The 24,058-nt window shown below is 40.7% G+C and overlaps 2 protein-coding genes across 4 annotated transcripts in view; one reads left to right on the top strand and one right to left on the bottom strand.

Annotated features, from left to right (window-relative positions):
* The first annotated feature begins 1,116 nt into the window (after positions 1 to 1,116).
* Positions 1,117 to 24,058, top strand: part of NSUN6 (NOP2/Sun RNA methyltransferase 6) — a 63,966-nt gene continuing 41,024 nt past the window's right edge. The window contains exons 1-4 of one of the 3 annotated variants that reach the window (XM_059660657.1): positions 1,117 to 1,598; positions 6,142 to 6,297; positions 9,810 to 9,889; positions 23,525 to 23,634. In XM_059660657.1, coding sequence (XP_059516640.1) covers positions 1,524 to 1,598; positions 6,142 to 6,297; positions 9,810 to 9,889; positions 23,525 to 23,634 — 421 coding nt within the window. In that variant the 5' untranslated portion in view covers positions 1,117 to 1,523. Of the gene's footprint in view, positions 1,599 to 1,666; positions 1,783 to 6,141; positions 6,298 to 9,809; positions 9,890 to 23,524; positions 23,635 to 24,058 lie in introns of those variants that run through there. The other 2 variants (XM_059660653.1, XM_059660661.1) reach the window with 2 other exon arrangements.
* Positions 16,252 to 18,048, bottom strand: LOC132213642 (sorbitol dehydrogenase-like). Its single transcript, XM_059660544.1, has one exon. The coding sequence runs from the start codon at positions 18,023 to 18,025 to the stop codon at positions 17,123 to 17,125; it is 903 nt and encodes a 300-aa protein (XP_059516527.1). The 5' UTR covers positions 18,026 to 18,048; the 3' UTR covers positions 16,252 to 17,122.

Genomic DNA, 24,058 nt, shown 5'->3' with positions numbered 1-24,058 from the left:
CTGATTCCAACCATTATTGGTGCTATGGTCACCACAATGTCTAGGCTGCAGGTTCCTTTGGAAATGCCTGGTCTAGGCATGTTCCTCCTCACTTCCAGATGATTGAAGCACGGAAGAATCCCATGAACTTATTGAAGACGTGTGCGATGGTGGAAAGAGTAGGTAGACGCTTTGGAAACCAGGTGGCTATGATGATCTGCATCCTGACATTCTAATTGTGAGGCTGTGGGGAGTTATTTCAGCTCCTTTAGTTAGTCTCGTGTAGTCTTGTTTTACTCGTGTGTAAAAGAGATCATGATAACCCCCTTGCAAGGTTGTGTAGCATAGTGGCTAGAAGTTTATATATATATATTACAGAATCTGGTTGATGTATCATAGAAAATAGCTGTTATACTTTAAAAAATATGTTCATGTGAGAATTAAAGAGAAAAGGACCCCAGCAAAAACTGTTTCCTGTGGTTATGTGTTAATGATTACAGTAACTGCAAAAAACACTTAGGTCAAGGAGTTAGAATTATTTTTAGTTTCCCAATCAATCATAAAATGGCGCAGTGACTCTCATTAGATACCTTCTCCCTTGGAATCTTTTTCTTCATCTGTAGAATAAAAAGAGTATGCCAAAGGTCTCCCGAGCTTTAAAGTATAAAGCCACTAATTATAAACACTACCTGTGGGCTTTTAAGTTTTGCCTGAGCATCCAGTAGGCCAGCTTTTGAAAACGTGAATAATGTTGACTCACAACTGAAGTCAGGTCTGTATGCCTGAAAAAGGTAATTTCCTGAAATCAAAGGGTGGCTGATAGGTCCGAATAAACTTTAATTTCCTCCTTTCTTGGGAGGTCATCTAGCACGTAACTATGGACCCCTCACCTGTTCGGGCCAGTCAGGTCTCCAACTCATTCCGCACCCTTTTCCCCATCTCCCTGGACACCTAGCCCTCTTCCCACTCAAGTGCTAGATCTGCTCACCTGGGAAGCCTCGGTCCTTAACTCCGCCCCCCACCTCCTGTCTCACGGCACGTGACGCACCGCCCACGCGCTCGGGGACCCGCCCCACGTGACGTAGCTGCAATCTGCGGCCGCGGATTGGTAGGCCGGGGAGGGCGGGGCGGGCCGCTTCGCCGGAAGGGACGCCATCCGGAAGCGCTTTCAGCCGAGAAACAGTGGGCGCGGGTTTGGAAATGAGGCCTCGCGGTTGGGTGTTCTGAGCCGGCGCGAGCGTGGCTTCCCGTTCTCGGGGTTCACCACGGATTCGCGCGTCATGCCGTTCTGTTCCCTGCCATGTGCGTGGCGGCGCCTCACAGAGACTTCGTGAGCGGCCCTGAAGGAGGCCCGGGGACGGGCGCGGTGGAGGCGCGGCAGCCGAGGAAACGTGCGCTCGGCGGACCGGGAGGCCCCTCCGCGCTCGGCGTGCGCGGCGCGCGTTGCCAGGGCACGTGTGGGTGGTCCTGGCCCTGCGGCTGCTCCCTGTCACTCGGGAAGAGGAAAGCCGTCGAGCTCAGCATTCCTCCTAGCAATAGCGAAAATGTCTATTTTCCCGAAAGTAGCCTTGAGACTTGAGGTTGAAAACTACCTAAAAGAGGGCTTTACGAATAAGGAGGTAGGTCAGAAAAACATGCTTAAATGGTATTTGCAACCATTCAGGTATTTACACACTTAGAGAAAAATAAGTGTAAAAGGAAACCATGTGTGTACAGCTTTTGTTTCTTATTACTTGTCCTAACGAGTGTGAGAATGCTAGTATCTTCCCGCAGGGATTTAATTCATACTTTCCGAGGGGAGAGGTGAGTGAGCTATGTTTTAACGGGTAGAAATGGGGAAGGAAGAAGGGAGTGAGGGACCCCGAAGATGAGCAAGACAAGGCCACCGGAGCGTTTGTCCTGTTCGAAAATGCGCGCTTGGTTCTAGCGCAGTGGTTCTCAACCTTGGCTGCACATTAGAATCACCTGGGAATCTTTTTAAAATCCTGATATCTGGGCCTCATCCTCCGGAAATTCTGTTTCTTTGTTACTAATGTTGTGGCCCCACCCCATCACAAAGAAACAGAATTTCCCGAGGATGAGGCCCAGAAATCAGGATTTTAAAAAGATTCCCAGGTGATTCTAATGTGCAGCCAAGGTTGAGAACCACTGCTCTAGCAGGGGTCCTCAAACTTTTTAAACAGGGGGCCAGTTCACTGTCCCTCAGACCGTTGGAGGGCCGGACTATAGTTTAAAAAAAAAATTAGGAACAAATTACTATGCATACTGCACATATCTTATTTTGAAGTAAAAAAACAAAATGGGAACAAATACAATATTTGTATTTGCATGTGGCCCGCAGGCTGTAGTTTGAGGAGCCCTGCTAGAGGCTTGCTCTGGCCCTCAGGTGGAGGAGACGCTGTAATTCTCGAGTACCTCTCACATGTCACTGGCTGTGTTAGGTGGTTTGCAGACCTTGACCCCTTTCTCCTCAAAATCTTTTTTTTTTTTTTTGTAGCGATTTCCTCCTCTCTGATGGTTCTCAGGTCAGAGAACTGAGGGTTCAAAGAATCGTGTAACTGATCCACACTGACAGCTTTCAAATTACAGTCCTGAAATCCAAAGCTAAAGTTACAAATCCAAAGTACAGATTTGTGATCCCTCTAGGCAATTTCGTATTTTCCAAATCTTCGGTTTTCCATTCCAAATAAAGCCACTTCAGTGTTACTTGTTTTTGAAAATGTTACTGAAGCTATGACCTTTAGATTTGATTTCTACACTTCATTTTAAAATTAAATCTTTATTGTTCAGATTATTACAGTTGTTCCTCTTTTGTCCCCCCTTAGCTCCCCTCCAACTGTTTCCCACCCCACCCTCTGCCCTTACCCCCCCCCATCCATAGGTGTACGATTTTTGTTGTCTCTTTTCCCCCCACACCCTCCCCCCACCAGAGTAGTCAGTCCATTCCCTTTCTATGCCCCTGATTCTATTACAATCACCAGTTCATTCTGTTCATCAGATTATTTATCCACTTGATTTTTTGATTCACTTGTTGATAGATGTGTATTTGCTGTTCATAATTTGTATCTTTACCTTTTTCTTCTTCTTCCTCTTCTTAAAGGATACCTTTCAGCATTTCATATAATACTGGTTTGGTGGTGATGAACTCCTTTAGCTTTTCCTTATCTGTGAAGCTCTTTATCTGACCTTCAATTCTGAATGATAGCTTTGCTGGATAAAGTAATCTTGGTTGTAGGTTCTTGGCATTCATCACTTTGAATATTTCTTGCCACTCCCTTCTGGCCCACATAGTTTCTGTTGAGAAATCAGCTAACAATCCTATGGGTACTCCCTTGTAGGTAACTGACTGTTTTTCTCTTGCTGCTTTTAAGATTCTCTCTTTGTCTTTTGCTCTTGGCATTTTAATTATGATGTGTCCTGGTGTGGTCCTCTTTGGATTCCTTTTGTTTGGGGTTCTCTGCGCTTCCTGGACTTGGAAGTCTATTTCTTTCACCAGGGAGGGGAAGTTTTCTGTCATGATTTCTTCAAATAGGTTTTCAATATCTTGGTCTCTCTCTCTTCTTCTGGCACCCCTATAATTCGGATGTTGGTAGGCTTGAAGCTGTCCCAGAGGCTCCTTACACTATCTTCATATTTTTGGAATCTTTTTTCTTTTTGTTTTTCCGGTTGGGTGTTTTTTGTTTCTTCGTATTTCAAATCTTTGACTTGATTCTTGCGATCCTCTAGTCTGCTGTTGGAACTCTGTATAATATTCTTTATTTCAGTCAGTGTATGCTTAATTTCTAGTTGGTCCTTTTTCATAACCTCGAGGGTTTCACTAGATTTCTTGAGGGTCTCACTAAATTTATTGGCAGTTTCTAGAAAATTCTTGAAAAACCTTATAAGTGTGGTTTTGAACTCTATATCCAGTAGCTTGCTTTCCTCCATTTCTGTCATTTGTGACCTGTTTCTTTGTCTCCACATTTTTTATACTTCCCTGTGTTGATAGAGTGGCTTTCTGTGCTAGGTGTCCTATGGGGCCCAGTGGCTCAGCCTCCCCAATTACCTGAGGTGGACACTCTTGGTGCACCCCCTTGTGGTTTTTGTGCACAGTCTTGTTGTAGTTAAGCCTTGATTGTTGTAGGTATCACTGGGAGGAATTGACCTCCAGGCCAATTGGCTGTGAGAATCAGCTGTGTCTACAGTGGGAGAACTTCTGTGCTGGAGACACCCTTCTGGGGCAAGACTTGCTTCAGTGGGGCTTTGGTGCTCACTAAGTCTGCCCCCCTGAGTGTGTCCCTTATGGGTCTGAGGACTTGTAATGTGGATGGTCCCACTCTGACCACTGGGTACACTAGCTCTTGGCTCTAAGGAGGTGCTAATTTAGCCTCTTCCTGAGGTTACCCAGCAGGAGCTACGAAGAGATCTGCAGATTTCCCTTCCTTTTTTGGGGTTTGGAGGTGCCCAGATGAGGCCCAACTGTGAAGCAGTGCAAGCTGCTGTGGGTCCTTGGGCCTTCTCTTGGAAGTTCTGGGTCTTTCTGGCCCAGCTGCAGTTTGTTAGGTAATTTTCAGATTGCAAAGGGCCAGGCCTTTCATATGTAAAAGACTGGGGAGGAGGTGTGTCTCGGGCATCAACAGGGCGGAGCAAGCAGCTATGGCTGCTCCTCAGTCCTACCCTAAGAGGCCCCTCGTCTCAGTGTCCCGCGGTAATCGCTGCAAGCACCTCTGAGAGAAAGCTGTCCTCGAGTTCCGACCGATGCCAGACAGTCCAGTTTCTCCCCGTATGAGTCTGGGTCCCCAGAGACTTGCCCAGAACTGGAGTTCAGAGCAGTCGGGAGCTTGAGACTCCCTCCAGATTGAAAAAGACAACCGTGTCCTCAGTTGCCAGCCCTTTCTGCGTGCGCCTCTGTACCTCTGCACTTTACTTCCGCACCTCCTCTGAGTCTCAGTGTGCTTTTCTCTTCCCTTCTAGTTGTAGAATTTCCATTCAGCCAGCCTTCCTGTGGTTCTGGATGATGTCCGTTTTGTCTTTTAGTTGTATTTTTGAAGTGGTTTTGCGAGGCTGCAATTTCCAGTGTTTTCCTATGCCACCATCTTGGTTTTTCCTGATTTCTACACTTTATTTCCAAAGATTATGTTGAGGGGCTGGACAGTATGAAAAGAGAAAATATCTTCTCTTGATTTTAAAGAACTTAAATTATAAGAAACATAGTAAGAGAAATGGAGACATTCAGCATTTTTTTCCTCAGGAATTTTTAAAATGGTCAACATTGTTTTATAAAAGGAGATTCAAATACTTTTTTTTTTTTTTTTGACACCACCTCTGCCTCAAACCCACTATGATTTTACAAGAAAAACAAAATGTTTCTTTGTAAAAAAATAATCAAATGTAAAGGAATATTTCATTTAAAAATACAAAAAACTAACCCTTGAGAAAGTACTAAAACTTTTAGGCTGGCAAATTTGTAGGCTGGCAAGTGGTTTGTAAAGAATCCATGAGGCAGGGTATAGTCAAAGATGACAAAAATGGGGAAATATGAGTCTTAAAAAGCTTCAGTTAGTTACGAGGGAACTTGGTTGCTTGAATCTATAGCTTCAGTTATTGACTTGTATTTTGCTACCCAACTTTTTAATTTTTTTTTACGATATCTGTTTTTTACATTTACTAATACCATTTTAAAAGCTGATGTCATGTGGGATCTTTGGATGACAGTATCAGTGTTACTCAAATTCTGGTGTTTTAAAAGACTAATAGCCAGTGTGCTCTAGTGCAGTGAAGGCGAACCTTTTGAGCTCGGCATGTCAGCATTTTGAAAAACCCTAACTTAATTCTGGTGCCATGTCACATATAGAATTTTTTTTGATATTTGCAACTATAGTATTAAAAAGATACATATTTTTGATACTTACTTTATATATTTAAATGCCATTTAGCAAAGAAAAATCAACCAAAAAAAATGAGTTCGCGTGTCACCTCTGACACGCATGTCATAGGTTCGCCATCACTGTTCTAGGATATGAGGTTAACAAGTGAATAACTTTACAGAAGTGATCTAACAGTTAATGCATTATAAGTAAGTTGTTAAAAGATGTTTATAAGTTGGAACAAATGTATATGCATATTTTGCTTAATATTTTTAATTTGTATAATGAAACGGAAACAATAACTTGTTCTTTTCAGGTTGTATTGGCTTTCGGTAAACAAGAAGCAGAAAGGAAGTTTGAAACTCTGTTAAATCACCTGTCACACCCTCCATCATTCACAACTGTCAGAGTAAATACACATCTAGCCTCAGTGCAACATGTGAAAAATCTGTTATTTGATGAACTTCACAAGGTTTGTGCAAAATTTTATGTCATGTGCATGATTACATTTCTATAATCTATGTCATGTTGCTCCCCACTAAAATGCTGTGAATGATACAGTACTGTTTTACAAAGAAGGAAATTGAGGATCATGAATGTTAAATTCGCCAATGCTACAAAGTGAGTGGTAATACTAGAACCTCTGAGCCACACTGGCCAGGTCCAGTTCTATAGATGTCAAGTTTTGAGTAGATGACTATGTTATAAGAAGAACCAGCTGTGATATCTGAGTGTAAGACTTGGAGAAAAATTAATATGAGTTTTAATTGTTAACAGTGATAATTTCATTGAGAGTAATAACATTAGACATAATGTAAGCAGTTCCTCTAAGCAACTAAATTATTACTTTTATGTAAGCATGCATGTATGCTTTCAGCCACTAGAAAGGAAACTATCCTGAGACCCCTCAGAGGTTTCCATAACTGAGGCAGATCCACATTCTTTTCTTTTCTAGCAAATTATTCCTGGAGCTTAGATATTCTAGTCTCCCAGTCCGATGGCGTATACAAGATATCCTGGGCTAGTATCGAGGACAAGGCAGACAGAATCACTCTGGGTGGGCTTTGAGTTCTTTCCTTAAAGGTTACGACAGAGAAGGTTGGTTCCTAAGCATTAGGTAGGAAACTGGGGGTGGAGCAGTACCAATTGCTAGCAGGAAAGGGGACTTGGAGGAGGTTTTAGACTATAAATTTTCTTTCTCCTTTCATGTTCCAAAGCTCCCATGTGACCTAAAGAGAAGTCTCGAATGGGATAAGAATAGGTGCTTTTTTGTCCCTACGTTTCTCTGGGCCACATACTGAAATTTAATGATTTATGATTTTATTTAGCTGGTAAGGATGTGGAGAAACTGGAACCTTCATACTTTGCAAGGGGGGATGTCAAATGGCTTGGCCTCTTTGGAAAACAATTTGGTGGTCTCCTAAAAAGTTACGCATAAACTTACTGTACAACCCAAGAATGGAATGAAAATATGTGTTCATACAAATGCTTAAACATGAATATAGCAGCATTATTCATAAGATCTAAAAGATAAAAACTGTCCAAATGCCTATTAACTGATAAATAGAGAAACAAAATGTGGTATATTCATACAGTGGAGTACTATTCAGCAATGAAGGTAATGAACTGATACATGCTTCAACATTAGTGAACCTCATAAGCACCACAATAAGTAAAAGAAGCCAACACAAATATTATATATATTGTTGGATTTCATTTATGTGAAATGTCTAGAAAAGACAAATTTATAGAGAAAGAAAGTAGGGTAAGTGTTTGCCTGGGATTGGAGCTAGGAACATGGATTGACTACAGATGGGCATAAGGAATCTTTGTGTGGTGAGGAAATTATCTAAAACTGAATTGTGATGGTTGCACAATTCTTTAAGTCTACTAAAAATCATTGAATTGTACATTAAAATGGGTGCATTTTATGGTATATAAATTAAACCTCAATAACGATGTTTTTAAAAGGGCCTGGGGCCTGGCCAGTGTGGCTCAGTGGTTGAGCACCGACCCATGAACCAAGAGGTCACCAGTTCGATTCCCAGTCAGGGCACATGTCCAGGTTGCAGGCTTAATCCCCAGTGAGGGTGTGCAGGAGGCAGCTGATATATTTCTCTCTCATCATTGTTTCTATCTATCCCTCTTTTTCCCTCTCTCTCTCAAATCAATAAAAAACACATTTTAAAAAAAGAGCATAGTGAAGAAACAAACAGAAAAAGAAGCAGGTGACATGATTGGTTTAAAAATAAGTTTATTTGTGTTGTTTCATGAAAGTTAGGCATAAGTGTGTGGTTTTATGAAAGTTTTATTTTTGTATAATTTTAAAATCTGACAGAAAAGAGAAGAATAATCTCAGCTTGAAAAGGATTGATCTTTGTGTAAAATATTTCTGTAGTGTAAAGCGGATAGTACTTTTAAAACAAAACAAAAACAAATGACAAAGTTCAGTATCTTTCTTCTTGGAAATACCAGCTTACCATCATCTGGATATTGTAAGACCATCAAACAATGAGAAAGAGAAGGAAAGGGAGAGGCAACTGATAGAATGAGAAGAAGGTTACCCATCAAATTTCTTAGTACCTATATGTTAGATATGGTTAGTCTGAAATATCCTTTGCCTGGAAGAAGCAGAAGTCAGGAGAGCTGTTGACTTGGTAGAAAAATGTAGTTAGATTTCTAATATATGAACAATTTATTTCTCTTATCAACTTACTAATAAGTTGATTTTAGAAGTTCTTTCCTAGATAGTGTATGGTTACTATGGTGCAATGCAAATACATGTTGTTACTGTTCTTTCACGTAGTGTGTGAAAATTAATGAGTTGATAATTTCTAGTCTACATGGCAGAGACTTGTTCTCAAATATTTGCATGTTGCCCTTTGATGGAGTATGTAGTCCTTGCTATTCAATCCACTATTCTGCTCTTTTTTTTCTGCTCTATGGAGTGCCCAGTCATCTTCTGACTGCAATAGTGATGTGTTGGTACATATTTAACAGCCCATTTCTAGAAAAAATAACCCTTTGTGGTGTTTTGCTGAATTAAGTTGTATAAATATTCCCACCGTGGTCAGTTTCTTTTCTTTTTTTAAAAAATATTTTTATTGATTTCAGAGAGGAAAGAAGAGGGAGAGATAGAAACATCTATGATGAGAGAGAATCATTGATTGGCTACCTCCTGCACGCCCCCTACTGGGAATGGAGGCCACAACCTGGGCATGTACCCCTGACCAGAATTGAACCCGGGACCCTTCAGTCTGCAGACCGATGCTCTATCCACTGAGCAAAACTGGCTAGGGGTATGGTCAGTTTCAAGCTACGAGCATGACCATGGAGTTGGTAAAAGATGCACACAATTGACTATGATGAGACTGTTTGAATTGGCGTCAGCACCTGTACCACTGGCCCTGAACCTATTTCCAGTCTGACGGCCAAGTATGATAGAGGATACTGAAAGTCCTGAACTTTGCCAAAAAACATTCATTTCCCTCATCAAATTTGACATGGTATAGTGATAGTGCCTTCTTTTTAAAAGTGCATCACTTAAGGTAAACATATTTTGTATTTTTGAAGCCAAACAGTAAGCAAAATTGAGTGTTATAAGGAAGTCAGGACAGCATAGGGAATATAGTCAGTAATATTATACTAACTAGTTATGGTGCCAGGTGGGTACTATACTTATGGGGGGGGGGTCACTTTGTAAAGTATAAAATTATCTAACATAATGGCATACACATGAAACAAATATAATACTGAATATCAACTGTAATTGGAAAAAAAGAAGTCAGGATATTTCAAAGTCAAATTACAGAGAACACATAGTTGTTTTGAAGTCTAATTTTTATTGTATCCTATGGAATAACATGGAAGTATCCCTAACCACGCTTCATCCTCTGTTAGGTAATGATACTGAAAAGCTCCATAAATTGAAATTTTCCAAATATGTTGATTGCTTCATAATTTCTGTGTGTTTACTTTTAACAGCAGTTTAATGGATTAACTGTTCCTATTCTTCAACATCCAGACCTTCAGGATGTCTTACTTATTCCTGTTATTGGACCTAGGTTTGTAATTATTTCATTTTCAAAGTCTGTTATTCTAAGTAAAAGTTATCACAGGTTTTTTATTTACTGTTTGGTGACAATACTGAGTTTCTCCATTAATAGTAACTTTCTATAGGTAGGAATTCACAAATTTGTAAATGCTGACTTCCATACTCTATTTTGGAAAACATTACATACCAAAGGTTTGTAATATTTTAATGTGAAAAATTATAAGGAGATTTTCATCTAAAAAGTGAAAATCTTGGGGATTGAGCCCGCAAGCCAGGCATGTGCCCTGACAGGAATCGAACCATGACCTTCTGGTTTATATGTCGACGCTAAACCACTGAGTCATACTGGCTGGGCTCTAGTCTCTATACTGGCACTCTGTACGTTGAATTTCCCGTGCAGACACTCTTTGTGTTGGGGCACACCAAGTCAACCTTCAGGTTTGGTGATTGGTCAGAAGTCACAGAACTCAGCATGTAGTTATGCTCATGGGGAAGATTTATTGCACAAAAGGATCCAAAAGCAAAACCAGCAAAAGGAAAAAGGGGCATGTGCGAAGTCTTAGAGGAAGCCAGCCACAAGCTTCTGAGTCCTTTCCCCGTGGAGTTATCAGGATGTGCTTAATTTCTCCAGCACCCTGTGACATGTGTAACATGGTTGTCTAGTAGGGAAGCGCATTAGAGATTCAGTGCCCAAAGTTCTTATTGGTTGTTCGTCATGTAGGCACCCTCTGCCTATGTACCAAAATTCCAGGCTCCCAAAAAGAAAGCAGGTTGTTCACAATAAACTTCCTTGCTTGTATGAACAGGTTGGGAACAATATACCACTCTCACTATTAGGGAAAGTTTTGTATCAGTGTCAGGAACTTTATCCCAATTAAGTTTCCAGGTGCCAACCAAGGGCCAACCTTGTAAGGAGGCCTTTCTAAGAATAGTCTTAAGCCTGTTGTGTTAACTCGTATTTAGAGGATGTAGTATCGTTTATTTCCTGAGCTTTGCAAGTTTACTTTTCTTTCTTTATTTTTATAATATAACTTTTTATTTCAGAGGGAGAGAGAGGTAGAAACATCAGTGATGAGAGAGAATCATCAGTTGGCTGCCTCCTGCATGCCCCACGCTGAGGATCAAGCCCGCAACCTGGGTAGGTGCCCTGACCTGGAATTGAACCGTGGCCTCTTGGTTCATGGGTGGATGCTCAGCCACTGAGCCACTTCAGCCGGGCTCTTTTTCTTTTCTTTTTTTTTTTTTTTATCTTGTTCTTATGTCCCTTTTTTGAGGTTTTTATTCTTTCAGCATCTTGGAAAATATAGAGAAGTATCTGAAAATTTTCCCTTTTTTTTGTTGTACTTTAAAAAAATCTGCCTTTTACTTTTTTATTGTGGCTTTGTTTTTCTTGTACTAGCTGTGCATGGGCCCCATGTTGAATGAATACTTTTTGCTTCTCTAATTGAATGGAACAGTTACATTCACATAGACACACCTAGTTTGCAATTTGCCAGAAGATGATACAGAATGGGATGAAATTTGTGCCTAGACAACTAATCAGATGTGTTTTTTTAGAAATACTTTCACAAAGTCCTCACTAGTGACACATCTCTAACCCTGGTAAGCAGAGCTGATAAAGTCTGAGGCTCTCTGGGAAGGCTTTCTGCTTATAGTTTTTTTGTTTTGGGTTTAAATTTTGTTTGTGCTTATTAGTTAACTTGGGTGAGGAGCAAGAAAGTTGATTGCTATTTTCCTTCTAATCCTTCACCTACTTCTAGGCAGTTTATCCACGTTTGTTAGAGAAAACATTGTCTGCTTGTGCCCATTCTGACAGTCCAGTTCCTCTCAGCTCTATCTGCTGTGAACAATGCCTGAAAAGGCATTCTCAGTCTCATTTTTTCTATGTGAACCACTAGTCCTGGTTCTAAGTAATAAATATGTGATGAAGCCCCAGGAGCCTTTTCTTGTCAGAAACATTCATACCCTGCTGAGGAACTAGATTTGATTCAGATTTCACTGTGTCAGGAAATTATTCTTCATCATTGAAATTTCTTAATTTTATTGCAAATGGAATTTTGTTCTCAGATTTTTGTGTTTCTCCTCCCCCTCCATTTCTATGCGCGTCAATAAAAAATACATTCTTAACTCTTCCTAGAAGTTCAATATCACACAATTGTTTAAAATACCAAAATATAGGTTAAACTTTATTTATAGGTAGTAAATAATTTTAAAAGTAATTTTGCATCATAAATTTAGGTTCCCTCAGTTTATTAATATGATACTAAATATACTGATCAAGTGTATTTAAGAGTGGGAAAGGTTTTATCATTAGTAATTTAATGAGATTGAACATATGGTTGTAAGGCTAAATGTCATGTTATCAATATTAACTTTATTGAAAATCTTAGAAAAAATTGAATACTAGGCTTCTCTTGTTACAAAAATGTTTTTAACATTATATCCCCACCAGCATTTTCTAAAGAATGCATTTAGATCAGTACAGTTTTTTTTAGTCCAATATTCAATTTGTAATTGTTAAGGATTTCTACATTTTCTCTGTTAGTACCCTTCCCTTTTTGATAAAAAATGCAACAAAATATAGGGTGTCCCAAATTGTATACACATACTTTGAATAATTATAAAGGTAGTCTGTATTACAATACATTTTATTTTCAAAATTGAGCTATCAGCCTTTAAACTATATATATGTTTTTTGGGACACCCTGTATTTGCAGCAGGTCAGGAAATTTACTTTCTTCACATTTGAATACACATTTCAATTGAATAAACCCCTTGAGATCCAAATAAGGCTGGATTTGCCCTTCTTGTTCAGCCTTCTTTTTATTTTAATTAATTAATTAATTAATTTTAATAAATCTTTATTGTTCAGATTTTTACAGTTGTTCCTCTTTTTCCCCCCATAGCTCCCCTCCACCCAGTTCTCACCCCACCCCCTACACTTACCCCCCACTGTCCTCATCCATAGGTGCACGATTTTTGTCCAGTCTCTTCCCGCATCTCCCACACCCCTTTCCCCCCCAAGGATAGTCAGTCCATTCCCTTTCTATGTCCCTGATTCTATTATAATCACCAGTTCATTCTGTTCATCAGATTATTTATTCACTTGATTCTTAGATTCACTTGTTGATAGATGCATATTTGTTGTTCATAATTTGTAACTTTACCTTTTTCTTCCTCTTCCTCTTCTTAAAGGATACCTTTCAGCATTTCATATAATCCTGGTTTGGTGGTGATGAACTCCTTTAGCTTTTCCTTATCTGTGAAGCTGTTTATCTGACCTTCAATTCTGAATGATAGCTTTGCTGGATAAAGTAATCTTGGTTGTAGGTTCTTGGTATTCATCACTTTGAATATTTCTTGCCACTCCCTTCTGGCCTGCAAAGTTTCTGTTGAGAAATCAGCTGACAGTCGTATGGGTATTCCCTTGTAGGTAACTGAGTTTCTTTCTCTTGCTGTTTTTAAGATTCTCTCTTTATCTTTTGCTCTTGGCATTTTAATTATGATGTGTCTTGATGTGGTCCTCTTTGGATTCCTCTTGTTTGGGGTTCTCTTTGCTTCCTAGACTTGTAAGTCTATTTCTTTCACCAGGTGGGGGAAGTTTTCTGTCATTATTTCTTCAAATAGGTTTTCAATATCTTGCCTTCTCTCTTCTTCTGGCACCCCTATAATTTGGATGTTGGTACGCTTGAAGTTGTCCCAGAGCCTCCTTACACTATCTTTGTATTTTTGGATTCTTTTTTCTTTTCCGATTGGGTGTTTTTTGCTTCTTCGTATTTCAAATCTTTCACTTGATTCTTGGGATCCTCTAGTCTGCTGTTGGATCTCTGTATATTATTCTTTATTTCATTCAGTGTATGCTTAATTTCTAATTGGCCCTTTTTCATATTCTGGAGAGTCTCACTATATTTCTCGGAGGTTTCTAGAAGATTCTTGAGTAACCTTATAACTGGTTTTGAATTCTATATCTAGTAGTTTGCTTTTCTCCATTTCTGTCATTTGTGACCTGTTTCTTTATCTCCGAATTTTGTCTGCTTCCCTGTCCTCCTCTTTGTTTGGGGTTTGGAGGTTCCCAGATGAGGTGCAGCTGTGAAGCAATGCAGGCTGTGATGAGCCTTAGGCCTTCTTTTGGAAGCTCTGGGGTTCTCTGACCCAGCTGCAGTTTGACAGGTTTTAAGGTGGAGAAAGGCCAGGCCATTCGTATGCAAAAGCCTCTGCGCAGAGCTTGGGTGGGGCTGTAAATTGGGTGGGGCGGGTTCTCAGGGAATCACCAGGGTGGAGCAAACCTCAATGGCTGCCAGTTTGCTCTGCCTCAGAGAGGTCCTAGGTCTCTGTGTCCAGCGGCCCCATGCAGGAACAATAACTGCTGCAAGCACCTCTGCGAGAAAGCTGCCCTCACTTTTTGGCCTGATACCAGACAGTCCAGTTTCTCTCCATATGAGTATGGGTCCCCAAATTATCGCCCGGAACTGGAGTTCAAAGCAGTCGGGAGCTTGTATCTCCCTCCTCATTGAAGAAGACACCAGTGTACCCAGCTGCCAGCCCCTTTTGCATGCCTCCGTACCTCCACACCTCTGCACCTCTTACTGGTCTCAATGCACTTTTCTCTTTTGTTCTAGTTGTAGAATTTCCACTCAGCCAGCCTTCCCGTGGTTCTGGATGATATTCGTTTTGTCTTTTATAGTTTTAATGTGGTTGTGCGCGGCAACAAGTTCAGGTGTTTACCTATGCTGCCATCTTTCTAGTTACTCCTTGTTCAGCCTTCTTGATTTCTGTCTTTCATATTGTCTTGCTAATAGTATCGACACTTTAAGCTTTCATTTGCTGTTTGTATATATGAAGTAATAGAATAAATGCAATAGAATATTCAAGTAATTGCACAATATTAAATTACTGATTAAATACAGGTGACAATGCTGGTGAAAAGAAATATTTTCTCAATATCATCATATCTCAAAATTAGGTTATCTCCCATTTGGTGTAGGGTTGGTAACATGTACAGTTTAAAAAGTACCAAATATTTAACAGCCCCTACTTTTTTTAAAAAAATATTTTTATTGATTTCAGAGAGGAAGAGAGAGAGAGAGAGAAACATCAGTGATGAGAGAGAACCATTGATTAGCTGCCTCCTGCACGCCCCACATCGGGGATTGAGCCCAAAACCCAGGCTTGTGCCCTGACCGGGAATCGAGCTGTGACCTCTCCTGGTTCATAGGTCGATGCTCAACCACCGAGTTATGCCGGCCGGGCAACAGTCCCTACTTTTTATATCTCGTTAGTGGAATATTCCCATAATCTAGTCACCTCACTTTTAGTTGTTTTAATAGTTTTCTGTCTCTTTTTTTAATTCTCACTCGAAGTGGGGTGGGGAGAGAGAGAGAAAGAAACAAACATCGATGTGAGAGGGAAACATGGATCAGTTGCTCTGTATGTGCTCCAACCCAGGATCGAACCCACAACCCAGTTATATGCCCTCACCTGGAATCAAACCTGCAACCTGTCCTACCCGGTGTGGCTCAGTGTTTGAGCGTCCCAAGAGATTACAGATTTGATTCCCGATCAGGTCACAAGCTCAGGTTGCTGGCTCAATCCCCAGTAAGGGGTGAGTGCAGAAGGCAGCCAATCCATGATGTTTCTCATTGATGTTTCTTTTTTTTTTTTTTCTTTAAATATATATTATTGTTATTTTTTAAAATATATTTTATTGATTTTTTACAGAGAGGAAGGGAGAGAGATAGAGAGTTAGAAACATCGATGAGAGAGAAACATCGATCAGCTGCCTCCTGCACATCTCCTACTGGGGATATGCCCGCAACCCAGGTACATGCCCTTGACCGGAATCAAACCTGGGACCTTTCAGTCCGCAGGCCGACGCTCTGTCCACTGAGCCAAACCGGTTTCAGCTCATTGATGTTTCTTTTTTTTTTTTTTTGGCACTACAAGCAGAATTTATTACCCAAAGCAGTTTGAGGAATTCCAGGTCACAGTTTTACCCGGTCATGAGAAAATCAGAACCTCTTCGAAGCCACCCTCCACCTCCAGCTGGAGTGAGGGATTAATGGCTGCAGCCCAAGTTAAGTCACAGCTACTATATCCTCATTCCTGAATAATAATCTTAAAGTCACATATGGGCATAATGTGATTGACTCTTACACAGTAAACTTAAAATAAGGTCACAATTTTAGAGAGACTATTCAGATAGAAAGACATCAAGAGTCTTAACTGGCTGACAAGGGGATGGTTTTCTGTTTATGGTTACCAGAATTACATGGAATTGTATAATAATCCTGTGGGAGTTTGAGCCTAGAAGGGGATGCTATTCCTGTGGTGCTTCAACTAAACCCTCCTGGCTAATCAAAGGCATGTGCCCCCGTGACTCTCCTTGGGCAGGCATCTCCTGGTTGCCTGTGACAAAGAAGCCTGCAGTGGCTGGGAGTGTGGGTGGGGTTAGGAAGGTGGCTATTCACCTTGCAAGCACAATCCTCAGGTGTTGAAAATGAGGCAGACTTCAGTGTTGAGATGTTCCCTGACTATTTCTACATTTGAGGAATACAAAAGTTGGTTTGACCTCATGTGGAATTTTGGTTTTATAATTACCCTAGACCCAGAAGGTCAGTTCCTTATTCTCCTTTTGTCAGCAAACCAAATAGCACCTATGTCTAAAAACACTGTGCTCTCAACTAAAACTGCTGACAGCCCCTCATCCCAGGTCCTGAGGTGCAGATTTTCCTGAAAATCAGCTTCTGGACCAGTTACGTCTCGATAAAGTTGTCTTTTCATAACTCAGCCCCCCTAGCCCCCACCTGACCAGTCACAATGGAAGCAGGAATTCAAAGGACAGATTTCTTCCCTCACTTGACTCAGCAGAAACAGGTCATTCTGACTATAAGTTTCTCCAAACTATCCCTGTTTGTGTGTTTAAGGCATACCAGTTGCTCTGTGTAAGGCTCTCTGTTTATAATGAATTATTTTAATCACCCTTACTACTTAAAAGAAACTTCTGCCTTAAAGCCCACCCTTGCCTAGCCATTTAGCCCTGAGATGCTGAGAGGGTGGGAATGAGGGCAGAGACCAATTAACATCAGGGATTCTGGTCATTGAGGTCGCACTTGATCATGACTTTCAACCCCAGACCCTTTTTGGATATTTCAAAGGCCTCCAGCGCTTTCTCCAGAGGAAACCTATGGGTCACTAAAGACTTCACATTCATAGACTTGGATGCAAGCATTGAAATCGCCATCGGCTATGTGTTGCAGTATCGAAACATGCCCTTGATATCCACTTCTTGGATGGCTGCATGCACTAGGGGCACATTGACCATCTCGGAACCCAGTCCCACAAGCATCACGGTCCCACCAGGACAAGTGGCATAGATGCCCGCCTGGATGGCGGCCTCTGCCCCAGTGCACTCGATGGTGACTTCTGGCTTGCACTCCAGGAGACCTTCCACTTTACTGGCGATTTCTTGGGGGCTCTCCTTGGTGATCTGGAGGACAAAGTCAGCCCCAACTTCCTTGGCTTTAGACAACCGAGAGGCAGACAGATCAGTCACCACCACTTGAGCTGCACCCATTGCCTTGGCCACCAGCAAATTGACCAATCCAATTGGCCCAGCTCCACACACAAAGACCTTGTTCCCCAGGGTGATTCCAGCTCGTCGGCAGGTATGGATCCCCACAGACAGTGGCTCAATCAGGGCCCCTTCCTCAAAGGTGACATTGTCAGGAAGCTTGTAGCAGAAGTTGGCATTGTGCTTATAGAACCGGCAGAGGTTCCCATCATCGGGGGGCATGGCACAGAAGAAGATGGTTGGTGACCATCGGCCAATCTTGCAGAATTCATCGGTTTCTCGGGGAGCGCCAGGCTCGATGGCAACACGATCGCCTTGTTGTAGGTGCTTTATCAATGACCCCACTTTTACGACTCTTCCTGAAGCTTCATGACCCAGAACCATTGGCTTTTTCACAATAAAATCCCCAATTCGACCATGCTGCCAATAGTGGACATCTGAGCCGCAGATTCCAAAGGAATGCATCTTCAGCAGCACCTTATTTGGACCTGGTTCAGGAATAGGGTAGTTCTCCAGGCGCAGGTCTCCGCGTCCATGAACCACCAGAGACAGGTTCTTGGGCTTGGCTGCTGCCATGTTGCTCTCCCCTCCAGGGTGGAAGCTGCAGTCGGCAGGACGCTTGGAGGTTCTCTCTCATTGATGTTTCTATTTCCCTAACCCTCTTCTCCCTTCCTCTCTATCAGTAAGAATACATTTTTTAAAAAACCTTTAACCTTTTTGGTGTATAGGATATGGCTCCAACCAACTGAGCCGTCCAGCTGGGCTTCATAGTTTTCTCTTAATCAAAGTACCCTCATATTAATTTTCTCCCAATATGTATTACTGTAAAGAAAGATTCAAATCGTCTTTCATGTAGTTGTTATACTCCTCTGTTAACAAACTTTTCATTAAACATTAAGCTTTTTTGGCCTTACATCAGCTTTTATGTTTCCTGGCTAAAATCATCCCCTTCAGCAGAACTGATTTTCACCTTGATACTTACACATAACATTTTATGTTTTTAGACTATTAGTTCTTATGTTGAGAGATCCTCAAGACCACACCCTGGTTCTGTGATTCTCTAGGAGGACTCAGAGGATTCAGCATATAGTGGTACTGAGGACTATGATTTATTACAGTGAAGGAATCTGAAGCAAAATCAGCAAAGGGAAAAGGTGCATGCTGCGAGTCTAGGAAAAACCATTTTCAAACTTCCAGAGTCCTTTTCCAGTAGAGTCCCTCAGGACGCGCTTAATTTCCCCAGCATGGGTGTGACAGCATATGAGATGTTCCCAACCAGCGAAGGTCATTAGAGTCTCACCATGCAGATTTTTTTCTTTTTTTTTTTTTGGCTGGTCAAGTAGGCAATCTCTGCCTGGCTAAAGTTTAGCCTCCCAGAAGGAAAGTCACTGTGCCATAAACATGTTGTTTGTACAAACAATTTAGGCGCAGTGAGCTATACTTGTCAGTTAATAGCGGGAACCCTCATGAAATCTAAGTTCACAGATGCCAGTCAGGGGCCCAGCTTTATAACCTGGACTTCCAAACAGGGCTAGTAGTTCAAACCTGTTATGTAAACTCTTCTCCATAGACTTTCATTCTCATCTCTCCATGAAATGGTTATTCTTATAAAAACACTCTGATTAACTTACAGGGTTCCATTTCACAAAACATTTTTTTGTGTTGATGCTATGTGTAAGACCCAAAGGTGTTATAAAGATGAATGAAATATAGTTGTTTAGTCTAAAAGCAGGGAACTTTGGTACAAGTCAGATTGTGCAGAATGTCACAGTAGAGGTATGAATTAAGGACGACCAGAACATAGTCTGGGAATGGCTGAGTACAAGGACATGGGTACAGATTTTTCTCCAAGTAGATATTATTTCAGTTGGGCCTTGAAGGTGAGTAGGAATTAGGCTGATGAGGAGGTAAGGTGGACAAGGGCAAGGTAAAGAGAAAGCATATTCAAAAATACAGAGTCATGAAAATGTATGGTGGTTCATCACAAAAGTGATCAGGTTTGGCTATTCAACTGATTTTAGAGAGATTGGAGAAAGATGAGGTTGAAGAAGTTGGGAAAGGCAAGCTGTGATGTGTAAACGAGTTTTTAACTAAGCAATGTTTTCTTTTTTGCATAGATCATAGCAGCTATTATGATTAAGTCTGTATTTTAGGAACATAATATTGGTAGTAGCATAAAGCTCTGTTTTCCAAAGTGTGTGCAGATTGTGGTAGTAGGTTGTGAAATTAATTTCATGGGTTTTTTAATGAGCATTTTAAAAAAGGAAATGGGATATTTTATAATATATCATATTGCATTGCCTTTAGTAAAGATATTTCATGAAATGTTTGTTGTGTGTGTGTGTGTGTGTGTGTGTGTGTGTGTGTGTGTGTGTGTGTGTGTATAAGATGAATTGCAGGACTGGAGAAGAAGTCGTTTCCAACAATATGGTGAACTAGATAACCTGGAAATGTTTCTGTTACATACTTAGAGGAATACTAAATAAGAAATAGGCCACAAAGTGCACAGCTGAGTGATTAAGAATTTAAGTGAAATACTCAGGAATTAGAATGAAGAGTAATTGAAAACAGAGCAGTAAGATTGTGAACTAATACTTGGAGATTGTAGGGTATGGGAGAGGAGGTAGTTGGTCTCATATTTAGGGGCTTTGGTTTTAACAACGGGGTGTTAACACTAGTTGGTGAGAAATATCCTGAGTCAGTAATTTAGGAATTGAATCTCTTGTCTTCGGGTCTGGGTTGAAGAAAAATCTTTGAGGATGCAGAACTGTGATTCCATCCCTCGTGAAGTCTTGGAATTCAAAATCAAACCTCCAAGGTGGTCTTGAGACCTGCAATCTGGAAAAGTAACATAAAAATTTGATCTCAATTTGAGATCAAACACTCTAGAGTGACACACATTCAGTCCAGGCCACACACATTTCTCATGATTTAAAGCTACACTTTAAATCACCATGAGTGAGAAGCAGCATATAGAGAAACTGATGGGATGGGTTTCCCCCAAAACTTTAGCAGATGGAACTATCTGGAGACTATAAAATCAGTATTCTTAACATGAGTGAAAATAAAAGTAGGAACCTAAAACATAGAAGAGCCCCAAAAGGGAGAAAAGGTAGACTAGAAAAGTAATTTTTAGAAATAAAAATATCACTAACATTAAAAACTCATTCCGTGAGTTAAATTGTATGTTAGACTCAACTGATGGGGAATTATTGAAGTAGATAACTCAAAGGAAATTATGTAGAATGCAGCAGAGATAGATAAAGAAATTGAAAATGTGAAGTTGAGTCATGGAAAGTAGAATGAAAGGTTCTTCATATTTCTAATGAGTCCTAGTGCCGGGAGCCGGTCCATCCTTACTGTTTCAAGGGACCTGGCATATATGGCATACAGTTCTTAATATGTTTGCTCACCTTCTTGGCACTATGTGTTTTAACCAAGGTCACCTCTCCGAGAAAGGTTGAATCCCCAGGTAGGGATTTTCCCCTGAAGTTAGGGAGGGAATAAAACCCCTCAACTAAGTGCCAGGCGGGTAATTAATCACTTTAACTATGAATAATCATGCTTAAGCTACATAATCTTTACTCCCTGGAATGGAGATAAGAAACGCCCTAACCTTTGTAATAGAGATTGATAGGATTGAATCAACTGGTATAAATACAGATGTAACAAGACAGAGAAGACTGAACTTAGACAGAATTCAGAAGACAGAACTCAGAACACAGAACTTAGAACACAGGGCTTGGAAGACAGGACCAAGAGAGGCAGAGCCTAGGCACAGAACCTACACAGAACGTTCTCTAGAGACAGAAGAACTTCACTGGCGAGAGCATGCCGAAGGATCCTGGACAGGGACTGGCCTCGGAGCCTGGAGGCAGAGCCTGGCGAGAGAGCATGGCAGGGGATCCTGGACTGAACCTGACTGCGGAGATTGACAGGAGAGCCTGACTAGAGCCTGGACAGAACCTGGCTGGAGAACCTAGCCAGGGAACATGGCTACAGAACCTTGCTGGAGATCCGAAGCAGAACCTCTCTGGAGATCCAAACCAGAACTTCGCTGGAGATCCTAGCTGGAGATCCTGGCTAGGCTGCTGATCAACTGAACACTGTCTCCGTGTCCTTCCTTCTTCGCCGACTCCGTCCACACCTTTGGGGACCCCTGGACCCGCTGGGGCTGGACCCCGGCATCCTAGATGTGGAGAGTAGAAAAAATAGGATTAAGACAATATTCAAAAATCTCCACCTCGAACCAGCTCACAGCCCCATTCACAACTATCACACGAGGGGCAAGAGCAGCTGTAGTGTTGCTTTCTCCTCACTTTTGGTAGCGAAATCCTCATTTTAAACATAAGAGGATATATTATTTTAAAAAGCCGTTACGTGGCCCCGTACCCTTTCTGAGTAGAGCGTGAACAAGTCGTGAGAGACCTTTCCAAGCACAGGGACACGTAGCAGATGGAAATAGCTACATTTTCCATGTGTATGACCTTTGACCCAGCGACAAAAAGTGTACACCTATGGATGAGGACAGTGGTGGTGGTGGGGGGGGTGGGTAAGGGCAGAGGGTGGAGTGGGAACTGGGTGGAGGGGAGCTATGGGGGGAAAAAAGGGGAACAACTGTAATAATCTGAACAATAAAGATTTATTTAAAAAAATATTCAAAAATCTCATGACTAAGAATTTTCCAGACTGTATGAAAGTCAAATTTAAGAAGTACAATTTGTCTGAAGCCCAAAGTAAAATAAATCCATGTCTAGATACCCCACAGTGAAACTGCAGAACAATAAAGACATAAAGAAGATCTGAAAGCAAAGGTAAAAGGCAGGAAGCTATTCAGTAATCAGATTAAGAGATGTATGCTCCATGTCACGAGATGGGCCCAGAAGACCTATCAGAATTACAAGTGGCATGATTTGGTGACTCAGTGAATGTTAAGGTAAAAGGTTTAGGAAGGAGGGATTTAAGTTGATGCTGAGGTTTCTAGTTTATTTTCAAGGCAGATAATGACACTTTGTTCAAGATTGGAAACATAGAAGGATGAAAAGATTTGGAGTGTTGCCAAGGATTTGAAGAGTGAATCAGGAAAAATAACAGTGTTTAGGACTTAATGGGTTTAAGTAACTGAAATACCTAGATGTAGCTACTTGCAGGTAATTAGAATTATCAATTCAGGGTCTAGAAAGGTTAAGCATTAGAATACATGGATTATTTTTATAAGTGATTATTAAAATCACGGGATAGCCAAGGGATAGAATGCAAAGTGAGAAGAGATGGCAGCATGTTTTGGCGCTTGGGGCATGAACCTCATTAAGATGCAGAGACCTACCAATGAGACTGTGTTGCACCAGGAAGGGGTAGTATAGAGCTGAGAAGTTTAGTGAGACTTGATCATCTAGAGATGATGGAAAGAAAATGGGACACACTTAATTTCCCCAGCAAGGAGTCCTGACAACACATCTGAAATGTTGCCAACCAGGGACACTCATTAGAGACTCAGTGCTTGATTGATTATCTTGATACCTGTTGAACTTTGAAAAAAAATCTGAGTTTTAGAAGTGATACCTAGATTTTAGTGATCTAAAGAATAATTAGAGGTGAGAAATTAGAAAACATTTAAAAAAAATAGTTGGGCACTAAAGAAATTAGCTTTGTCTAGTTTAAAATACTAATAATTTACCTTGCAACAATCTATCACTTTAAGAAATGTTTTTGAATCCCTTGTATATTGTTTGTTTTAGTCTTTGAGGATGGACTTTATTTCTCTTCTAATCTTGTTATGAAAACAGCAATGCTTGTTAAATGATTAAGCAATTTTTGGTGCCACTTTATTGCCTTCTATCAGATGGACCTCTTTCTATTTTTCCTTTTCTCAAATGCCTATCTTCTTTTTTTAAAAAAACTCTTTTCTCAATATTCTATTTTCAGATTTCTTTTTCTCATTTATTCATTAATGGCATTATCTTGGGGCAATCAATACTAAAGAGGTCCCTTAGGATTTAGGTTGAAACATTGAAAAGGTTGGTACTAGTTGGAGGTATATTACTGTGTTAAATTTCTCTTGTTTTATGACCCTAGGAAGAACATAGCAAAACAACAATGTGAAGCCATTGTTGGAGCCCAGTGTGGTAATGCCGTGTTAAGAGGAGCCCATGTTTATGTTCCAGGAATTGTGTCAGCTTCAAAATGTATGTATGAAGGGTTGTAAAAAAATAATACAAAGGAGCATATGTCAAGAGACTTTATGTGACTCGCAGAGTCTGAAATATTTACTTGTCCTTTGCACAGAAAGTTCATTGACCCCTGACCTATTTGAACAGTCCTAGCTATAGCTGATGGGCTCCTCTCTACTATTGTCAGGCTAATGGACTAGACAAATTTATAATAGGTTAGGTCTTAAAACATTTTTTTGGAAGTAGAATACAATTGTTAATGTTACTGTTTTTTTTTTTTTTATTGAAAATAATTTAATGAAATGACTACAAAGCTAGATTTAATCAGCCATATAAATCAGCTCGGGACTCTAGAGTTTCAAAGAGTACATACACACATATAAATGAATATATGTGCTTATTATTAAAATCTGCTTTAATTGCTATAATAGGAAAACTG

Source organism: Myotis daubentonii, chromosome 1, assembly GCF_963259705.1.
Source record: "Myotis daubentonii chromosome 1, mMyoDau2.1, whole genome shotgun sequence".
Lineage (NCBI taxonomy): Eukaryota > Metazoa > Chordata > Mammalia > Chiroptera > Vespertilionidae > Myotis > Myotis daubentonii.
Note: the sequence above shows the minus strand (reverse complement) of the source record. Positions and strands in the feature narration are given on the sequence as shown.